Source organism: Acipenser ruthenus, chromosome 1, assembly GCF_902713425.1.
Source record: "Acipenser ruthenus chromosome 1, fAciRut3.2 maternal haplotype, whole genome shotgun sequence".
In the NCBI taxonomy this organism is placed as follows: domain Eukaryota; kingdom Metazoa; phylum Chordata; class Actinopteri; order Acipenseriformes; family Acipenseridae; genus Acipenser; species Acipenser ruthenus.
In genome coordinates, this window is record NC_081189.1 from 15,214,959 (window position 1) to 15,238,142 (window position 23,184).

Sequence of the window (23,184 nt, forward strand, 5' to 3'; positions counted from 1 at the left end):
ATGCCCTCCCAGGAGGACTGTTCTCCCCGAAAGGAGCCTTAATATTGTACTGGAGGCTCTCACGAAGGCCCAGTTTGATCCCATACACTCCATAGAGTTGAAGTACCTGTCTGTGAAGACAGCCTTCCTCGTGGCTATCACTTCCGCTAAGCAGGTCAGTGAGCTGCAGACGCTGTCTGTGTACAGCTCCTGAATGCATATTTAAGAGGATGGCAGCAGGGTGTCTGCGCACCAACCCTGCTTTCCTCCCCAAAGTGATCATAGCCTTCCATATTAGTCTGTGGAACTGAAGTCCTTCCAGCCACCTCCGTTTGCTTCAGCAGAGGATGAGAGATTGAATTTCCTCTGCCCAGTGCGGGCATTGAGATGCTACATGGATAGGACAAGAGCTCTGCATCAGTCTGACCAGCTCTTTGTCTATCACGGAACACAGACCCTAGGACAGTCCCTCTTAAAGCAGCATCTGTCACATTGGATTGTGGACAAAAACAAAGCTTCCCATGGGAGTATAGAACTGTATCAAACGATGTGGCAGTGAAAGACTCACAGAAAACAGCTGTGGACCAAATGTAACTAGAGTATCACAAAGTGTGCAACCAAGATCATTGTTATGACCAGAGGTTAAAACAACATGGCTGCGAAATACAGGTAATGAAACCAAATTGAAGAAACGATTTGACCTAGAGAATCAAAGAATAAACTTGTGTGCCGAGTACAAAGCCAATATCTGAAAGTCTCATAACCATCAGGGAAGGGGACTGATAGATAGGAACCCAGGTAGTTTCCAGAACACTGAAGTAAATATAAAGCCTGCATCTCAGTTAGTAATGAGATAATAGCAGTTGAAATAGCAGTAGCAGATTTACAAGAAAATCACCTCAGGGGTGTGCTTATTAAAATGATCACTGGGTGTTTCATATTGGACCAGAAATAATGATCTTACTCAGGAACTTGGTATGCAGCTCATAAACCACAAGCTGATATTTACAACTTCAAGGGTTCCAAATATAAAAGATACATACCAGAGCCCCCCTAGTTTAAAACCTCTGTTCAGATTGTTCTATATGACAATTTTAATATACACCACATCCCAGAGAAAGCCCAAAGGCACCATTCTACTTGGAAGAGCCCAAAACCCCTTCTGTCCACCGATGTAGTCTAGCCAATCTTTGTGACCATAGAAAGGAGGAATTGTTTAGCTGTCCTTGGCTCATGTCACTTATGGTTAGTCCATTAAGTATGGATTACCTATTTGCACAACTTGTTAATTCTAGAAATGGGGAAAAAAAAAAATATATATATATATTGATCAAACAAATTTGAAAAAAAAAAAAAAAAAAAAAAAAAAAAACTTACCTAGGCTGTCTTCAGTTAGTAATTCCTAGTCATTTCTCAATATACACAAAGGCATGGGAGTATTAGTATTATGGATGAATGAGGAAAAGAATATAAACCACACATTGCAGTTAGTTTGCCTAGGGGAAGAATGTTTGTGCAAGAGTCGATGAAAAAGGCAGTTAACACCATTTAAATACAGGATTCAGTGGATGAAGGGAGACAATGTACAGAAAAAAAAAAAACTTTATTAAAATCTATAAAAGCCATGCATAATACAAAAATTTACAATAGCACATAGTGCCAAGACTATACAACAGAAATCTGTACACAGCCAATATTTAAGAGGACAGCGATTTAGCCAGATTCTTCAGTACTGCAGACTTTAGCTGGGGAATAGTGCTGATCTTCATTAGCTTCTGGCTTGCATACTTGTTCCGGACAGCCTACAAAAATAAAATAGTCAATTTAGTAGTGTTGAGCCACAATCAAGAGATAAACCTTTCCAAAACAGTTCACAAGATCTTTCTACCAATGACAAAACATTGCAGTATCACACCATTGTTATTACTCAATTACCAATGTAAACAAAGGAATCCTTACCATGTGTTTTGATAGTCCTTCATTGACCCTCACAACATTTTTAGCCATGTGCTGCATCACAGGAACCAAACAGCTTTCAGTGTAGTTCATGTGATGTTGAAGAGTAGGGGTCTAGGGAAAAGGCAAGAGAAAAGCCTTCAGGTCAACAGCAGTAAGTCAAAACCCCATTGACCCCTTGTGGCAATGTGGCCACGCCCTTGTGTGTAGTTTATATATGTTATGTGTTGTGTGTAAACGTTTGTGTATAGTCATTGGTACACGGGATATAAATGGGTCTGTGTTTCACATGTGATTTAAATTGTATATTTGTATTTAGGCACGAGGATGGCACATCACGTGCAGATAATGTGTGTCACGGGAGTACACTTAATTCACGTGCAGTTGTACCGAGACTCCAATTGATTGATTAGCAATAGAGTCTCAGTACAGCTGCATAAAAGCAGCACGTTTTCACTCACTCGGGGTTGGGTGTTCGGTGAGTGGAGAAGGAGGTAAAAAGAATAATAATGAAAAGTGTCTCACTCACCGTGTTTCGTTTGTCTGTCCGTGCACTGTTTACTGGTTAGTCCGTTTTGTTTATATATTTATTTTGGCACAAGTGCCGTGTCCTGTGTTTGTGTGCTCTTATTTTGTTTATTAAATGCTGAGCACAACCAAGTACTCAGCTTCACCAACCTCACTGTCTGTCTTGTGTGTTACTTCCTGTTTCTGGTCTGACGTCACCCACTGCAGCAGTCTGACACCCCTTTATACATAAATGTTACAAAGACTAGCCATCTACATGGTACCCATTAAGCCATCTACTAATGCAACATGGTGAAACAGACCACCAGGGTAAAGAAAGACTTGGTAGGTAATTTTGCATGGCATTACCAGAGACAAATGCACTGCCCATGTAGCAGTAGGCAGAAATGCCACAAATAGCTGCCAAGACTATAGCAAGACAATCAAGGTGTACAAGACTCCATACAGCAAGCTTTAATAAAGGCAGGATAAAGTAATAAAAAAAAAAAAAACTATAGCCTGGAGTGTACTTACCCATTCACCACAGTTAAGAATATTTAAGGTCAACGCAAGGGCAGCAGCTGCAATCTGGGACGGGGGATAGTGCACCATATCATAATCCACCATGGTCAGCTCCATTAGATATTTAGCCAGGGTGTGCTGCTCTGCAGTTACCTATAGAAGAGAAAAGTGTACAACTAAATTAAAGCAAATTACAATCCAGTTTTTTGTAAACAAAGTATGTCTAAATCCTCACCAACTATGTTACCCAGCTCCTGGTCCAGGCCCTGGTACTCTCCCGCCTAGACTACTGCAACTCCCTCCTGGCTGGCCTCCCTGCGTCCGCCACCCGTCCGCTCCAGCTCATCCAGAACTCTGCTGCTCGCCTGGTGTTCTCTCTACCTCGCTTCGCCCACGCTACTCCACTACTCCGCTCGCTCCACTGGCTCCCGATCACCGCTCGCATCCAGTTCAAGACTCTTGTACTAGCCTACAGATGCCTTGATCAGACTGCACCCAGCTACCTCCAGACCCTCATCTCTCCCTACACCCCCACTCGATCTCTCCGCTCCGCCTGCACTAGAAGACTGGCTCTACCTCCGCTACGCTCCCCTGCCTCCCGAGCCCGCTCCTTCTCCACCCTTGCTCCGCAGTGGTGGAACGACCTTCCTACAGATGTCAGGACTGCCCAGTCCCTGACCACATTCCGGCGCCTCCTTAAGACTCACCTCTTCAAACAGCACCTGTAGAACTCCTCTGTTGTATCCTGGGACACTATCACCCTTCATTTAAATATGCTTTATTTTGCTCTTATCTGCCCCCTATTTTACTGCATTTAATCCTGTACCTCAGAATATTGTAATCTCCCAAGTGTTTAATCTGTAGTATTTTGTACTTAATCATATCCTGATGTAACTATCACTACTTAATCATATCCTGATGTAACTTTCACTATTATCTGCTGTATTATTGAATTGTGGTTTGTCACACTTGAGAATTATTGTATTTCTTGTTCTTATTGTATGACTTATATTGTAACACTTGAATGTATTTGTATTTGCTTGCGATTGTAAGTCGCCCTGGATAAGGGCGTCTGCTAAGAAATAAATAATAATAAATAAATAATAATTACCAAAGCCATGAGCACAGCAGTGGCTTTCACTTAAATGTCTGCACTACAGTTACTGTATTCAGGGCTTTTGATTAAATCTAGGAGTAGTGTGAATAAGTTAATCACTGGAACTGCTAGATTTAGGCAGTGGAAATACATTATGCACTGCTGAAATTAAGCACCTCTGTCTCCCCTTTGAAACTTTAACTAGGATAGCTTGGTGCATGTCAAGTGCCAAAGACTTGATACAGCAAAGGGGGGGGAATCCGATTAACAAGTGCAAACAATACACCACTCACTTCTCCAATTTTGGAAGCCCGCCTTAGAAACTGCAGGGGAATTGGACGGCCAAAGCCAAAGTGGAGCACCCTCAGGATCTTCATTTCCATCGCTCTGATCTGAGCCGTGGTGTAAGTGTGGTCAGTAACAAAAGCAAAGTCTGCAATCTCTGGAGGATACATCTCTTCATATTTGGAGGCCAGCAACATAGCAGTCACGCCAACAAGCTGCAGCATCTTCTTGGGCACTGGATTAGCCTGAAATGCACAATGACAATGTGTTAAGTGTATTGGGAGTAAAAATGACAAATTAAAAGCAATTGTTTCCCCTCACACTATAGCCACTATGATAAATATGGGACACTCAGGCAATTAATGTGCAGACTTCAGGAGAATATCCAGTTTGTGGTCTAGGGAGTTTCATTTTTTTTATTGCACATCCAGTTTAATAAATTACCCCTCCCCCATATTTAATTTATTACCAAGCCACTAAATAACCCCTTCAATTGTTACCTGAAGGAAGCGATCAATAATTCCAACAGTCATATACATGGTCTCCTGAAGAAGCTTGAATTTCATCTGAACCTGCACTAGCCAGTCAATCAGTATAGCACGCATATTCCCAGTGACTTCCTGTCCCTCCAGGAACTTCGGCCTTACAGCCTGCTCCACCTGCAGTTTTGATAAAAGGAACTCGAATTAAAGCATTTTAATAGTCAAGCCAGACTAAACAGGTCCAGTTATTCAGGTCTGAACATTTAGCAAGACTTAATTCAATATACTGACCTCAACCTGTCTTAGGTAGTTGTAGATGTCTTTCACATATTCACTGCAGAGCATTGGGTTCTCAGCATCCTCTGCATCAACATCCTTGATATTCAGCAGCACATCTGAAAAGGCCTGGCACAAGTCCTCCTCAGGTGCACAGCCTGATGTCTCCATTGGGGTTGGGGAAGGAAGCAACTACAGGGTCCAGAGGAAAGACATTTTGTTCAGATGCGACAAAACTAAAAGGAGTTTGTAGATATTCAATTTGCTGGAATTGCCTTTTCAGGTTTACATTCAGCAAATGTAGGTTTAAAATAAAGCAACTTCAGTTCTTTATAGCATCCAGCATGTCTAGTGCAGGAAGTGTAAAAGCTAATAGTAGTTTAGTAAACATTACAATCAATACTACTGTAGATTATCAAGAATTGAAAAGGATGTGCTACTTAAATACAGCCTTGATCTTCTGGTTTCTCCACCTTACAGGAACTCATTAAATTGTATCTGGATAAAGAAGTCTGCTAAATAGTGTAGCATTGTACAGGAACCAAGTTACAAAACCTATTAAAAAACCCACCTCTTCGGTAACCTGCTTGGCTGCAGTTCTCTTAGGCACTTTTGCGTCAAGGGCATTTTCAGACTTGCTGGCTTGTCGCTGAACTACTTTAGAAGTGATGGGTTTGATTTCCTACAACAAAATATAGAACGCTTATCCTTCTGCTGGGGTGTAAGGCAAAAAGGGAAAACTTAAACGTAATAAAGAATTGTTTCTACAATAGTTAGTTGTACCTTTTTTTGAGTGGGTTTGGAGCCGGGCCCCTTATTGCCAATATCGCCAAGCGCAGCTCTGGGCCTCAATCCTGGTTTTGATGCGGCGACTCCCTTACCTGGTAGTACAGCCGTCCTGTTTTCGGCACTCAGCTGGGAACTCTAAGGATAAAAAAAACAGGTCGATGCAGTACTGCAACCTCGCTGTACTTTACAAGTGTGTAATCACCTGTGAAAAAAGTAAACTAGCCGTTCACTAGCACAGTCGAACTATATAACGTTAATGAAATCGTTTTCGGTGGAATAGTATATTTGAATTGCGATCTTCAATTTAAAACACAGGCTACCTATGTGCCCTATTCTACGCAATAGTTCACGATATTAAGGCCCAAGTCAGACGTGAAGTTAAATGTAGACATTTTGGAAGGGCTTATTGGTCAACTACTTTAGAGATTATATATATATATATATAAAAAAAAAAAAAAAAAACACACAACAGGACAAAGTCAAAAACAAAAAACAAACCGAATTAAAGCAGGTAATTCGAACACAATAAAACTACAGAAAACAAAGTGTTTCAAATTCAGGCCAGTTACATTTTACAACGTGAAAAAGAGAACTAAAAATATATTAGTTTTACTGAGTTACAACATTATCGATTACAGTACACAGACCATACCAATTTTTAAATACAAAATAAACTATTTCCTCCATAGAACACAACTACGCTACAATATTCTTTTACCGTATTTTTTTTTTTTTTTTAACAAAAACCAAAAGTTGAAAATTAAAATGATACTTACTCTGGTCATACGAAGAGCCATTTCTGACGATTAAAACAGACAAACGCATACAACCAAAAAAAACCCAGACTCAAACTCTTGTTATCCAACAGCACACTAACAAGCACACAGATTTGTGTTTAAATCATCTGCCGCTCGCATTTCATTCGCTTGCGTCCTAGCATCAGAAGTTTTTGATTGGATGGAAAAGCCCTGCTTAGAATGCGTTTCCACGGAGACCATTGATCATGTGTTTTTCTGGCTTCTATTCTTTCTATCCCAGAATACTGCTTGCACGGAATTCGAATTCGAGTGGGGGAAGCTTAAAATTGAGTGTCTCAAAGTAAAACAGCAGATGAATTAGAAGAGACGTTCGGTTACTGACGCATTGCCAAAATACGTAGGCTACTACATATGATGTATATGTTTTGTTTGACTGAAGTGGAAAATTACATCCCCCTAAAACGTGTTAGACTATTGGAGACAAGGGTGCGTTCACGGAGATCATTGGCTAAATTGGTCAGGTTCTGCACAGAATGATTTCCGTGAACTCACCCAAAGAAACATGTGGGGTGGTGGGGGTGGTGGGGGTGGGAAATGGGGTTTAGGGTTGGATACACAGGAAAGCATAACAGCTAGTAACATGACCACAACATGCATAAACTAATAACTCCTAGCACTTTGAAACATATTAATGGTATCTACTGCTATGCAATTTGCCTCATAAGTGAACATTTGGAAGTGAAATACTGTGCTTTCAAACAAGACTGTTCACAGTTTGAATTCAGCGATGAACTGATACATTTCACAGCCAAAACTACTGGATTCTCAAAGACATAATAATGTAAATATACGTACTGTACATGTAACGTTTGACACTAATTCTAAAACGACATGTAAGGTACATTTGCTCCTAATATGTTGCTGATTAGATGAAAAGTTCAGTACCAAAAGTCAATTTACTATAGTCCATACCAGAGATCACACCATAGATGAATGATTTAGTACAAAACTATATTTTGAACTCCCAGGGGTCGATACATATCAATCAACGAGGCTTTACACTGCTGTAAGAAGACTGATAGCACATGTTAACCTCACATCCACTGGGTTCCCACAGTGCAAGGTGTTGCATCACCCTGTAGAATGAACTCATTTTGCTTTATAAAGTCTAATGAAACCTGCTGAATGATGTTACGTTAACATATTGAATTACATTCTGCTTTGTGGTTTTCCACATACTGAAAACTGAGAAAAATTGAAAAATGTGACATTTCAAAATCTAACATGAAATACTTTACTACAATTACGGCTTCCGGTAGACTATAATTTTGTAGTTGCTTTGATTACATGATGTTCTAGTTTTTTTTTTAGTTTTTTTTTGTAGTGTAGCTTGCAGGCCACATGCATTGTACGACCTCTTGCTGCAGTGCTGCAGACTGATAAGATGACTTTTAGGAGGAAGAAAGCCTACGTGCCTGACATTAGCTTTTAGATACCACTTACCCATTTATTGCCCAGCTTAGGTGAGGGGTTTGTTTCCTATCCCCAGATGCTGAAGAGGTTACTGTGCACGCTTTTCTATCTGCCAGGTTCGATTGCTCCAGTTAATTTAAAATACTGCTGTCGGGAATTGGATTCTAATTCAAACAAGCCTGGGACTCAATTGGATTGTTTTACCTTAGAGGGAATCAGAAGCATATGCAATAAACAGAGCAAATATGGTACAATCATTTTTAGAATGGCTTGCCACTTAGTCAGACAGTCAATTTAAATTTCATATTCAATGTCAGAGCCCAAGAAGCAAAATGGGATTTAAAAACAAAAAAGGACTGCAGTTTTCCCACCCCAAATGCTATTTAATTATGTTGGTACCATTTTACAAGAAAAATCAACTGTGTCGATATTGTCAATGTGGGTTTGTAAGAGAAACACTTTCTTAAACTTCCCCAGTGCCTAAGGAATGTTTGGTCTGCAGTCACAAACAGATTCAGGCTTTTGGTATTAAAAAACAACAAACATTTTTAACAATCACATCCACAGTGTTGAAGGGTGTAATGGTGTAATGGAGTGCTGATAAATGTGTAAACTCATATGCTTTATGACATGTGCTACTTTTTGTACTAAAAAGTGCAGTCAAGGCATGCAACATTGAGACACAGCACATTGACTGTCAGTGTGAGTGTCTAACAGGTGCAAGAGTTGTTGGCTGTCCTGCCCATATTGCCTCAGTCATTTAGTTCTTGCGACATTCTAGACACCTCTCTGGGCTTATCAAAACTCAAGACAATCACTGTTGCTCTACAGTAGGTAATACAGAAATGACACCTGATCAAGCGCCTGTATGATGAATTATTCGGTGTGAACGTAGCAATTGAATGAAAGTAAGAGTTGGGCCACCATGATTCCAAGGACTGTATTTTTCTTTTAATAAATGGCAGTGAAAATTAATGTAGTTTTTTCCTATTATACTATACTATGTTCAGAAATCGTATCCCTCCTTTTTTCAACATTTCAGGGATTCAGTTTTTCAGTTCATAGAGTACCCACCTTTCATGTACAAACACTGACATGTAACATGGACAATGTAATAATCACCCATGGGATTAATAAGGCCTGTTTTTGCCCCGGAAAACATTCCCATGACATGAAATTGTGCTTTTGATGATATATTTTAGTCCCATTCCTAATGCAGAACTATATAAATATTTAATCACTACATGTTTACTCTTTTACAACACATGTTGCAATACAACAAAAAAAAAATGACAACGTGATAACATAATGAACTTTCCAGAACTGTAAAACATTCAGAATTCAACCTTACATAAAAGCACAGTGAAAATATTTAGCTGCTGATCAACAGCATCACACCGGTAAATCTTTGCTTCTATCATTTTTGGTTCAATTAACTAGCTGCTAACTGCTGTTAGCCCTACATCCTGCAGTCAGTCAATCTCACATTGTGCAGTTCAGCTCATTTGAACAACTTTGCCTTGTGATAGTCTACTTTTGGCCATATCATGTTGGTGTAATTATTACCACATGATTATCAGTCCTCTGAAAACTGCTGAATACCAGTAAATGTAGTTTACAATTTATTTGGGGTTCCTTTTGTCTAAGCACCACAACCAGAGAAGTTGCACTTTAGGAGCATCATAAACAAGGCAATTAAATGTTTACACAACTTTCAAATTCAAACAAAGGTATAGGTTACTAATGATCATTTTAATGATTATATTGATTTACACAGATTTCCATTTATGCAACCCATTTCAATCTAGATTGTTTAACTGTCAGATTAAATAATTACTCCAATCCCAAGTGTTCAGAGGAAAAATATTTCCAAATGTTTTTCTTTTCTTTTTTTAAATCCAAAAATACATCGCTATATTATTATCCTGTACATCAATGTGCAAAACCGTTAAAAACCAAGAATGATGGATCTCAAAATCTCTATTTTTATCTTTAAAGCCTGTCCACAGCTGAAGTCCTGCAGTCATCGTGGATCTTTTGTGGCAGCTGTTCACATGATGTAAGTCCCATCCTTTAGGTATTTAATTGGCTCCATTTGCTTTGTCATGGCAAGAACATCTTGAAATCCTGTACTGAGGCCTGCCATGTGTTGAAAATATGCTTCCTTCTCTATCTGGACAGACAGGTTGTTTACTCCTGCATCTTTCAGCACTGCTGTTACCTAAACAAACAGCAAAAAAAACCCATTTTAAATGTAAAACCAAAAAGCAAACTTTAAAACAGATATTCATTACAGCCACTTTAGGTCAAGCCCCAAGACCGTTTACTTTCCGATGACAAAAATTGATCTTAAACCCTAGCATGGTGTGCAGATTAATCTTTATTGCTGCTAATGTACAAGCACTGGTTGAAGGAACAGAATTTGGCTTATTCAGCAGAGTGAAGATATCTTTACCATAGCTGCTGTTTGAAACTAGATGTGCACTGTATAATGTAACAACTGATTTCTGACTTCACCGTCCTTTGTACTCGCTTTTATATTCTTTTATTTGAGTACTGAATGTTTTTTTTTAAATAATTTCTTTTAAAAAAAACTCATTTTTTTGCATTAAAACAATAACTCAAGCAGTCTTTTTGTTAATTCTATATGATTGCCTAGCAACATAAAGTCTTGCTTGTAAAGATCTGCAACCGGATACTAAAAACAAGCAAACAAACACTGAGATTGAATTTCTGTACTGACAACATTGTCATTTTACTGAAAAAAAACGTAATACAATATTTATACGAAGGACAGGTCTGTCTGCCTCTATAGCCCTGTTCACTTGTAAAATGTGTTTCGGTTTAGACCATACCGACACAATATCACTTTTTGTTCTAATTCACTTTTCAGTACAAGATCGATTCTGCTGCGATATACCTTTCCACATTTAAGCTAGTTTATATCGATACACTATATTCAATTACACCAAGATACTGAACTCCACTGATTCTCTATGGGGACCTCTGTCATGCTGCATACAAAGGGTTGTGGGATATAGAGAGCTCGGGAGAAGGCTTTCTATTTAGAGTCAATGGAGCGCTGTCGGATTGAGCTGCTTTGAGCTTATTTTAACGATGTTTAAAAATATAAAAAACTTGTGAAGTCTATTTTACTCTTGTCCAGGGTGTCTTGATGAAAAACATAACCTGTGGTAATGATGACACACTGTAATCTATACGAAAAACGCACTTTTCTGAATGCAGTCCGAGATGACACATGCGCAGAAAACAGAGATGAGCGTTTCACACAGTACAGAGTAGCCAGGTGCAATTATAAAACTTGGTTATTGGTATTAGCCATCAGTGTCTATATGTTTTTAACCATTTATTTGAATTCCACTTCGATCATTTACTACTGTAACATCTGTAAATATTAATAAAACAGTACATTAATAAAGCAAGCATGACGGAAGTAAAGGCGGAGTTGAGAATCTTGGTAATATAGAATCTCTTTGGTGTAAGGGTGCGCATCCATTCCGTTGTAGTACCGATCCACCTGTCCACACTTGAACTGTTCTGAGTCATATTGCAACTGTACCGGTACGAAACATGCTCTTGTCTGGGTTTCGTATCGATACAGTTATACCGGTAAGACACAGGTAACAACTTTGGGTGAAAGAAGTGTTGTGCTGCTTTAGAGAAAGTCAGAATCTCATGGCACAGAAAAAAGGCAAGCACGTCATTCTGAAATGCCTCGCTTAAACAGTGCCCAACTTGCTGGAAATGTTGTGTACTGATTTTTATATAGATTGTATATATTATATATTTTTTGTTGCGACTTTGTTACGTGGAATGTAATAAACTGTGAGTTTTTTCCCCCTTCATTTTACAATGCCACTTCCATGTTTGTTTTATTTTATTTTATTTTAAAGTTAAATTACAGTTTTTGTTTGCTTATTCAGCTACAAAAAGCACAAGTAAGCCTCATGTTATTACTTTATGAAAATGTGTCTATGGCCACTGTTTACTGTGAAGAAACGGCAATGGCAAGGAATGAACAAAAAACAAATAAAAAAAATAATTAAAATGTGGTGTCAACTTTATGTACTACTTATTTACTACTTATTGGGAATAAACAAAAAACAACTTTTAAGTTGAACTGCTCCTTTGCATCCTTTGTTTTGTAGTTAATTCACTGGGGTAAAGTAAAGCTTACACAACGTATTCTTTACTCCGGGGATATATTTTTACTTTAACGTGTTACATAGTGTAACGTCCTGCTGTAAAATAAAGGCACACACAAGGGCCACGCCCCCTGCACCTGCTGCTATGCTGTCTCTGCCTGCATTCTGATCAATATAACGGCTTTTATTACTTTTTGAAAACGAACAAATATCCGAACGAACATTTAAATTATGAGCGAATATCCGAACATGAAAATCCTGTATTCGTCCGAGCACTAATAATCACCCAGCATTTCTCATTGAGCAGAACTGGAATATGCTTAGAAGTGTTAGCCCATACCAAGTTTAATCACAATTGGGTAAATTGTTCTTACGATATTGGTAAAAAGTGTGATACATACTATATACCCATTGCCAATCAGGATGCAATGCGATTGCTTGCGAAATACTAAATAGACGTCCTTGAAGATAAGTTTCCTAATCTAAAGTGTACTTTGCAAAAATTCAATTTATTGAAGAGAGTATTTTACTTGAAATTGGTACAACAATCCCACCTGCTGGATTATTCTTTGCTCCACGACATCTGACATCAGCTGCAAATGAATGGTCCCTGCTATGACACTGGCAGAATGTCTCCAAAAATGAGGGTCTCGGTAAGATATGACACCTTCAATTTTGTTAACCTAAAAAAGACCATAAAAAATAGCAGGCAAATACACATTTAATATGTCTACTGAGGTAAAAAAAAAATTACAAATATATTGTACATAATAAATATAATAAAATAGAAATAACTTCTGACCTTTTCCAGTGCACTGTGGAGTTCTTTCTCGTGCTCCGGGGGGATTCTTAGGAGGAGCACCTCACACGCATCTTTCACCAGGGGGATAACGCTCAGAAATATCAGCACAGCAATGAAAAGGGAGCAGATGGGGTCAGCTATAAGCCATCCAAACTGACGAATGAGTATTGTGGATATGATCACACCAACACTGCCCAGTGTGTCAGCCAGGACATGGAGAAATACTCCTATGAGCAAAGACAACAGGCTTCAAATGTGCACAGTTCACAAAATTAACATACATGGACATTTTAAAGTGCATGGTGTTTTGGTTACATGACATGCCTTATGCAGCTCTCAGAGATGTGGTTTCCTCATTGCACTCATATTGTGAAATTCTTCAGTACAGCAATAAAAAATTAAAATCTCAAGATGCACATTTATACTCACAGTTTTGCTGTTATGTGCATTAAATATCTGATGTGCTAATTTGTTTTTTTAAGATCAATAAAACACAAAATGTTTCTGCCCATGCAGTTAATATTGATCTCCTTTTTAGTGCAGATCAATAAAGTCTGCTACCATTACATTTGATTGATTATTACACATAATACTGCAGATTTGTACTTATCCCCGATCATACAGTTTTTTTCCCAGTCTTTTCATTACCTCTCATGTTGGCATTCATGCCTCCCCCTGATGAGCCATGGGAATGTCCATGACCATGACTGTGGCTATGCCCATGCCCTCCGTGGCCATGCCCTCCATGGCTGTGGCCATGGTCACCATGCCCATGATGGGAATGCCCATGGTCATGTGACTGACAGCCTCCCTTAGAAGGCCCGTGAGAGTGGGCATGACTAAAGGCACAGATACCAAACAGGTTCACAATCAATCCTCCAACAGATACGGGCTGTTAGGGAGGACAAACAGTTAACATATGTTATAGGACTAAAGCTTTCAAATACAGTGCATCAAATTACAACAATTAGTAAGGTAAGTATGTTTTTTTTTTTCGCACTTTCAGATATGAAATGATAAAATCTAGATCTACTAGCAATCAAATCACACACACATAGCCAGCTTTATACGTCTTATAGAAAAATACAATCCTGTTGCAAAAGCAAGAGCTTTTCTGAACGGCCCACATGTGTTTTATATCCAACTACAAATAGTATAAAAAGAGGACATGTCATGAAAAACCATCATTTTATATTTTGTGAATATTAGCATTTTGTAAACAGTGTCTGTACATAGTATGCTTTACGCTAGAATTTAAGTGCGGTGCAGTATGTCACAATGAATAAAATCTGCTCTACCTTTTTATGAAATAGCATGAGTGGTATGAAAGCTACTAGAAGTGATATTTTTGTTAGATCCACTTACTGTTAGCATATCTGTATTTATATTGGGAGGGTCTATGACTCGTGTAATAGACTCAATGAATACAAAGAAAGCTATCACCATGAGGAAAAGGCCATTGATGAAACCTGAGAGAATCTCAACTCGGCCATACCTACAAAACGCAAAGACATTGAAACAAATACAAAATGAGAGCCTTGACATTACAAAATAGACCACACAGTACTATTCTACATCCAGTATATAAACACTTAAATTATGGACAAGCTTTTTATATTTCCCCAGGTTCTGTTACTCTCAGTAACTTCTGAAAAATAGTATCATAACTAATAATCAAAAATGGAAAGGTTACAAATAAAAAATTAGGTGTGACATATACATGACAAAGACAGACATCAACTTATATCCTCATATTCGGATACTCTCAATATTCTGTGATCATTAAAATTGGATAAATGGTTCACTAGATATACAGTGCCTTGCGAAAGTATTCGGCCCCCTTGAACTTTGCGACCTTTTGCCACATTTCAGGCTTCAAACATAAAGATATGAAACTGTAATTTTTTGTGAAGAATCAACAACAAGTGGGACACAATCATGAAGTGGAACGAAATTTATTGGATATTTCAAACTTTAACAAATAAAAAACTGAAAAATTGGGCGTGCAAAATTATTCAGCCCCTTTACTTTCAGTGCAGCAAACTCTCTCCAGAAGTTCAGTGAGGATCTCTGAATGATCCAATGTTGACCTAAATGACTAATGATGATAAATAGAATCCACCTGTGTGTAATCAAGTCTCCGTATAAATGCACCTGCACTGTGATAGTCTCAGAGGTCCGTTTAAAGCGCAGAGAGCATCATGAAGAACAAGGAACACACCAGGCAGGTCCGAGATACTGTTGTGGAGAAGTTTAAAGCCGGATTTGGATACAAAAAGATTTCCCAAGCTTTAAACATCCCAAGGAGCACTGTGCAAGCGATAATATTGAAATGGAAGGAGTATCAGACCACTGCAAATCTACCAAGACCTGGCCGTCCCTCTAAACTTTCAGCTCATACAAGGAGAAGACTGATCAGAGATGCAGCCAAGAGGCCCATGATCACTCTGGATGAACTGCAGAGATCTACAGCTGAGGTGGGAGACTCTGTCCATAGGACAACAATCAGTCGTATACTGCACAAATCTGGCCTTTATGGAAGAGTGGCAAGAAGAAAGCCATTTCTTAAAGATATCCATAAAAAGTGTCATTTACAGTTTGCCACAAGCCACCTGGGAGACACACCAAACATGTGGAAGAAGGTGCTCTGGTCAGATGAAACCAAAATCGAACTTTTTGGCAACAATGCAAAACGTTATGTTTGGCGTAAAAGCAACACAGCTCATCACCCTGAACACACCATCCCCACTGTCAAACATGGTGGTGGCAGCATCATGGTTTGGGCCTGCTTTTCTTCAGCAGGGACAGGGAAGATGGTTAAAATTGATGGGAAGATGGATGGAGCCAAATACAGGACCATTCTGGAAGAAAACCTGATGGAGTCTGCAAAAGACCTGAGACTGGGACGGAGATTTGTCTTCCAACAAGACAATGATCCAAAACATAAAGCAAAATCTACAATGGAATGGTTCCCAAATAAACATATCCAGGTGTTAGAATGGCCAAGTCAAAGTCCAGACCTGAATCCAATCGAGAATCTGTGGAAAGAACTGAAAACTGCTGTTCACAAATGCTCTCCATCCAACCTCACTGAGCTCGAGCTGTTTTGCAAGGAGGAATGGGCAAAAATTTCAGTCTCTCGATGTGCAAAACTGATAGAGACATACCCCAAGCGACTTACAGCTGTAATCGCAGCAAAAGGTGGCGTTACAAAGTATTAACTTAAGGGGGCTGAATAATTTTGCACGCCCAATTTTTCAGTTTTTTATTTGTTAAAAAAGTTTGAAATATCCAATAAATTTCGTTCCACTTCATGATTTTGTCCCACTTGTTGTTGATTCTTCACAAAAAATTACAGTTTCATATCTTTATGTTTGAAGCCTGAAATGTGGCAAAAGGTCGCAAAGTTCAAGGGGGCCGAATACTTTCGCAAGGCACTGTATGTAAAGCCTGGAAGTGTAGCTTACTTTATGTATACATTATCACCAGGGATATGTATTGCCAGGGGCAGAACATAGCTTTAGTGGAGGCCACAACAGTAAGGGCAACCGTTTCTTCTTGCTGTAAAGCCCAAATATGAACTTTAGTTCTTACCCAAAGGAATAGATGCGGGTTGCTTTCCATCTGGTCATCAAGGCAGCAAAAAGTCCAAGAACTAAGGCAGAGCAATCAAACAGCATGTGGAATCCGTCCGAGATCAAGCCCAAGCTGTTTGTCCAAACGCCATAAAACAGCTCAACAAATGTGAAGGCCTGTATGTTCATAAAGAGAAAAGTTCAGTGGAATTTAGGCATGTGTAATACAAAAACACTAAGAACCTTATTCACGAAAATTAAATTTGTTTGGGTAAAATTAAACCATTTATTCACCTGTTTCTTGCATTAGGTAATTTGTTTAATTCACTTAAATATATTCTCTCCCATTCTGTTTTTACAGAATTTTATAAATATTACTTAATCATTTAAGTACAATGATATTCATTTGCAAATTTAAAAAAAGTCACACTACAATACAGTATTTTAAAAGACAGATAAACTCATCAGCTCTTGTATAGGCTACTAGCCTGTACAGCTGGTGGACGCAGGCATAGAGAAACTGACCCAATTCCCCCTGGCATTCTCTCAAAAAAGCAATAATGAATAAGAGAAATCCATTCTCATTCTGACTACAAAAATGAAAAAAAAAAAAAGTAAATACAAAAATGTGTAGAAATAGTTTTGTGAATACTGGTTTATGCACTAAAAGAGAATTCCCCCCACACCCCCCCACTGCTGCTTACCAAGTTTAGACACAGGAAGTAGAAGATCTGCCTTGAATCATACTCTTCTAAGATCTGTTTCAGAGAATCCTTAATGAACCTGGGCAATGATTGGGATGTGTGCTGCAAGGCATCTCCCATGAAATTATACAGCGGAGTACCTTCAGGTGAATATCCAACCAGAGTACCTTTCTGTCCTTTCTTAGAGGGTGAAGATAAGATATTGGCGGCTGCAAAACGAAGAGAGATAATATAAGGTCTACAACTTGAAAACATTTTAAACTTAAAATAAAAAAAGCCTTCCCTAATGAACCAACATGCTTTACAGACAGACAGAGACAATAACATGCAGAGGTCAAATGACTAAGGACGTGAAACAGTAAGAGTTTCCTAAAGATAAGGCAATCAAACTGAGATCTTTCTACTTAGCAGCATATACCATGTTTTAAAATGAAAATACATGACCTTTGCAACCTATACAGTGAATGGCATGCAAAAGGTGAGGTTTATTAAATTGTTATGTTAGCTACAACCACTTTACAGTACTTATAGAAATGAAATGTGTCAAGGTAAGAGGCCCAAAAACTTTAAATACGGGGAAGTTGCATACAACATGGCAGAACATGACTCTGGTCACACAACCATGGAAGAGGAAGACAACAAACTCTATACACAAATCTGCAGGATTCTGCCTTACTTACATAGGATGAAGAAAACCGCACTGACCACCACACCCCCTGAGAGCACATGCTCAGTGCTCTGCTGCTGGGCAGGTTTGCTCATGGCACGGAGCTGGTCGGTCAAGGGGTGAGTCCAGAAGTTGGCGAGGAGCAAGCCGCTGAGGAATAGGAACAGGGAACCATATCGTGCACACTTAGCACCTTCCATCTTAGTGGTGCAGATTGACTCTACATAGAAATCCAGAACCATAACGGAGAAGACAATCATTCCGAAAGGCATGATAAGGGAAGACCAAGATTCCACTTTGCTCTAGAGGTAAAAAATAATAATAATAATAATAATAATAATAATAATAATAATAATATGTAAGTGAACATTAACGTGTTCTTTCTGAATATGGTCACATATCTTATAACTAAAACATTGTATAACAAGGATATTTTGTGCTGTTTCTCAATATTATCAATGTGTTTGTCATTTTTTGTGATGTTAAAATGTAACAACACAGTGTATAACCCCTGCAAATAACAGAATGTAATAGAAAAGAAAAATAGTCTGAACAGCATGAGAAAAAAATCGACGCTTCACAAGACTATTGCTCACTGCTTACCTCTCCTATAAGACACATACAGTAAGGATCTAGGAACAGCATATAATATGTTATTAGAAGAAAACATTTTACATAGTGCATTCACCTGCTTACAAACCTAATGAACCTCTCCTTTGAACAAGGGTTTATTTATGGAATCATCTGCAAATATGGTGTATAGAAATGAGTTGTAAAGGCCGACCTGACTTACCTCTGTGGTGGCAGACAAAACTATAACCCAGGGAAGCAGCACAGCAGCCGAGACAAGGTTAGAAAGGGCATAGAGGCGTTTAGATCCACCAATTTCAAGAGACAGCTTCCGGGAGGCTGTGTGGAAACCAACCTTGAAGCAGAGGGTGATCACCAGCAACACAACTCCACCCTGGGAAACAGAGAGTCCAGACAGGTAAACCAACATGCTAGCTGCACTAAAAAATATTGTCGGATACAGTGGACTAACACACTATCCTTTCACTTCTGAAGGCCTGAGGTTGAATCTGTAATTTGGTAGTCAGATCTTCCCCCAGTAGACAGTGAGGACAAACTTGAGACTACCAAAAACTCAATTCACAATACATACTGGGATTTTCGTCTCAAACACAGACTGTATTTGTGCTTCTGTTATATCTGCTCAAAGGGTAAAACAGAGGACTTCCCAGTAAGGCCAATGTAGTGTCGCATAGCAGATACAATTTAGATGAAGGGTTACTCTATATCAGGCAACATAACATCATACTATCATTTCACATTTAAAGAACAAACTATTTAAAAATGACAGAACTTTAATACTATGTTTTTACGTTCCATGATGTTATGGACTAGACTCTCACACACCTTGTGATCTGCTAGCCCGAGGAATGAGATTGCTGTGTACAGGGCATGGGTAAGAGCACTGTCATGATGTCCCTCAGCTGCACAGACAGATAGGTTAAGGAAACTGCAAGTATGCAAAAGTGTGCAAAATTGAGAATTATCAATGTTATGAAAAAGTGACCGTATGCACATGTAAAAAAGACAGACTGAGCTTCCTATACATATCCCAAGATATCAAACACTCCCTCCCTGTCACAGTTCTAAATTCAAAATTACTGTTACCAGGATCATGAAAAAGTAAATCAGTACAGAGCTTGCATGTTAAGTTCAAACCCCTTGCAGGTGCACACTGTAGAAAAGGATACGGTGATCAGCCATCTTTGCCATGAGGTCATCGTTATCAAAGAGTAGCAAGCAAATTACAGCAATAATAAACAATGCAGCTCCTCTTGTCTGAAAATAAAGGGAGAGGTCATCGATATCTCCAACAGAACTTCAACCAGAACACATTATGGCCCATTTAGAGCAGAGAAGTGACTCCCATAGACATTTTATAGTACATTTGGCTGTAATCAAATGCTTTTAAATCTCGGTCTGAACCAGTATAAAAGGTACACAATGCAACCTGTTACTAACAAAGGCTTCAAACAGAATAAAGCACTCATTCTTTTACTACTGGCAGATTACCTACCTTTGAAGCCTGGTTCAACACGTGTTAATTTGAAATACCTTTGATGGTCCTCCTCCAGAGCTGGTGAAGAGTACACTGAGCAATGAGATGATAACAATGTCACTGTGTTCAAACAGCAGCAGCGTTCTGCAAAGCAAGCCAAGCACAAACCAGAGATTCACATCAGGAGAGATTGTTTTCCCCTATTGTCTTAATGCAGTTACAGCTTGAAGCTATCTCCTCCAGGATGCATTGTTCCAATCTGTTTACTTTCACTAAACAGCTTTAATTATGTATTCTGATAAAGAAAACACAATACTTTTATTAAGCTTACCATGCTAAAACTGTGTGGGGCTAATAGCTTTTACACCAATGCTAGGCAACCTGTACAATATTAATATGCACTTTATATTATTTGAACCATTGGGCTTCTGTAAGATAGATGTTGTTGTGTTTGTGATTTTGTCTTTGTATATTTTGAATAATAACAATACAAACTATTTATACCCTTGTCTGTGACCAAAAGTAAAACTTAGAAACATATATACATGTATAAGATACTTTTTATTTTACCTTAATGGTCCACAGAGAGTAAGGCCAAAAAAGCCCAGGAGTGAAATAACACAGCTAACAACTGCATGCTTTAAGATCTTGATCCACTGAAAAAGAAGAAAAAACAAAACTAGTTGTGGACTGCACAAACTAAAATGCTGTCCTTATAGTCATGCTACTTGAAAAAATAAAGGAATGTTTAGGTAGGCTTTATATCACTGTACTGAGAATCAAAAGCAGTGTTAAATGCATATCATAACATGATGTAATTCAATCTTGGTGAGCTATGCCTAAGATTCAGTCACCAGGTAACAGTGAAATTAATGACAGCAGTTCACCATGAGGTACAGCCACATTGTGTGTGATAAACGTACCTGCAAAGGATCATCATATTTGACTGTAATCATTTATTGGGTTATTAGAACAAGGTATACTTTGGAATGCATCAAAACATTGATGAGATGCGGCAGGTTACAGCAAACACACTTATTTTTTTTATTATGGCCCAAAAGATTGGGTAGTCTGAAACGGAATTGTACCTGTCGTTTTGTGACAGCTTTTCCAGAGGAGAATGGTCTTTGAAACAAAACCAAAAATAATGCACATCTGAAAAAAATCATAACAATAAAGTAGTATTAATGTACACATTGGAAAATATTTAGTTGAAACTTTTAAAGAAGGAGAAAACAAATTATACACCCAGATATTCTGGAACAATTTAACTTTTTTTTTGTGCAAACAGTGTCTTTTTTGTCTGCTGCCATTTTGGACCCGGTTTAAAACAAACAAACAAACTAACTAGATGCCAACAACATCAATAAATATGATTCAGGCTCATATGTGAAGGAAATGCACTGTCACAATAAAGACATTTAGGCACCTGACACACTGTAGCTACATTTCAAAGTAACATGGTCTGCTGCAGTCCTAGAAGAGGAGTCTATTTTCTTAGGAAGACTAAATTAATACTTTTCGGGGTAGGCGGGACAAATAAGCATTATTTTTTATATCTAAGTAAAATGTAAAAGAAACATCACTTACCCCAATTTAAGGATGAAAATAAATTGGACAATGTGAACAACTTTAAGAATATCATAGGATTCAAATATTCCTAGTGATTTTAACAACTTGGTGATGCACAGCAATATGATGTATTTGGTTATCCTATAAGACAAAAGAAAAAGCAAGTTTATGAATGCATATGTAATGTTTATGTTGTACTAACGTTAAAAATGAAGGGATAGCAGATCTCTGATGGGGTCACACGGTTGGGGGCACATCTACAGTAACAATAGTAGTACTAGTTTAGTTTAAAAGCGTTTAATGAACGCTACAGTTGAGATAAAAACAGTCACTACTACAATACCAACCGTAAAGTGTATACCGTATAGTGAGGGTTTACACATACTAGTACAATGGTATGGGTTTGATAAAAAATACCGGTGGTACTATAAACTTACCTTGCATTTGGCATATCCACCGGTCCAAGTTGTCCACTTGAAATAACATTACTGCTGTATTTATCATCCATGACTAATTTCCTTTTATTGTTATTAAAAATCCTAACTAGAAAATTCTAAATACATGTCATTTCATATTGTGTACAGGTACAGTAGCCTTCCGTACACTACTATCTAGAGATGTTCCCACAATAAATCCTCTTCTTGTGACCATAAAATAGATATTAAAAGACCCTCGAATCACTGCTTTCGTGTTTACAAATTACTGTAAACATAAAGCTTTTCGGCTATCGACGAACCTGGAGGCCTCCAGCCAGGGGTTAGAGTAAATAACCAAACCGCTTCCTAGTGATTTTTCCCCAGACCGAATATGGAGATCTCGCGCTGGCAATCAGAGCCACGTCACGGGTTTTTTTAAATTATTTTTCTATTGTAAAATATTAAAGTATGAACAAAATCCTGGCTACATGGTAGACATACAATAAAATGTGTTCTCTAAATATGTACTAGAAAGAAAGATAATCTCTCAATTTCACTGCAATGTTTTCTTTTACTGATCCAGCCTAATTAAAAACGCCTTCCCTTGGTTTCTCTGGTTCACAGACAGCATCAGCCCAGAAAGATCCCACAGCTCCCTCTGCTGTTGATGTAAAGCACAAAAGAGCTAACAGAAAATAGCACTGGGTTCTGAAATCCTTTTATCTTGGTTAATTTCTGCCCCCTTACAAGACTTACATATAATAAATAACAACATCTCCCCCCTACAAAACAAAACATTTATCTGTAAATATTTTGTATTTGTATACACCGGTACTTCTATATTAACACCCCCACTGTAATGTTTAATGTTAATGAACCTCTATAATGTTCAGATACTGAACGGTTTATTGTGAGGGTCATGGATGTCAAACCGTTTTTATTGTACCTTTGTTATTCGTTCCTGTGACAGATTCGTTGCCCCTTTGCTTGTTTTTAGTGATGTTTTTTTTTTCAATTATTTCTTTTATTGCAGGTAAGTATTCTGAATATTTTGGCTCACTTACAGAATTCTAGAATTCCAAAGAGGTCTA

General features: G+C 38.3%; 2 protein-coding genes across 2 annotated transcripts; both read right to left on the bottom strand.

Annotated features, from left to right (window-relative positions):
* Positions 1-1,563: 1,563 nt before the first annotated feature.
* On the bottom strand, positions 1,564-6,802 carry LOC117963946 (G2/mitotic-specific cyclin-B1-like). Its single transcript, XM_059010327.1, has 9 exons — positions 6,669-6,802; positions 5,887-6,027; positions 5,675-5,785; positions 5,119-5,295; positions 4,846-5,004; positions 4,354-4,590; positions 2,977-3,117; positions 1,939-2,049; positions 1,564-1,781 (listed from the first exon to the last, which is right to left on the bottom strand). Exons 1-9 carry the CDS (start codon positions 6,687-6,689, stop codon positions 1,677-1,679), a joined length of 1,203 nt encoding a protein of 400 aa, XP_058866310.1. The 5' UTR covers positions 6,690-6,802; the 3' UTR covers positions 1,564-1,676.
* Positions 6,803-9,856: 3,054 nt separating this feature from the next.
* Positions 9,857-22,778, bottom strand: LOC117973271 (proton-coupled zinc antiporter SLC30A5-like). Its single transcript, XM_034924991.2, has 16 exons — positions 22,115-22,778; positions 21,696-21,818; positions 21,194-21,260; positions 20,676-20,761; positions 20,162-20,249; positions 19,798-19,885; positions 19,454-19,530; positions 18,831-19,001; positions 18,051-18,339; positions 17,371-17,579; positions 16,686-16,843; positions 14,457-14,586; positions 13,740-13,983; positions 13,092-13,318; positions 12,844-12,972; positions 9,857-10,344 (listed from the first exon to the last, which is right to left on the bottom strand). The coding sequence occupies exons 1-16, from the start codon at positions 22,183-22,185 to the stop codon at positions 10,174-10,176; spliced, it is 2,328 nt and encodes a 775-aa protein (XP_034780882.2). The 5' UTR covers positions 22,186-22,778; the 3' UTR covers positions 9,857-10,173.
* Positions 22,779-23,184: the final 406 nt, after the last annotated feature.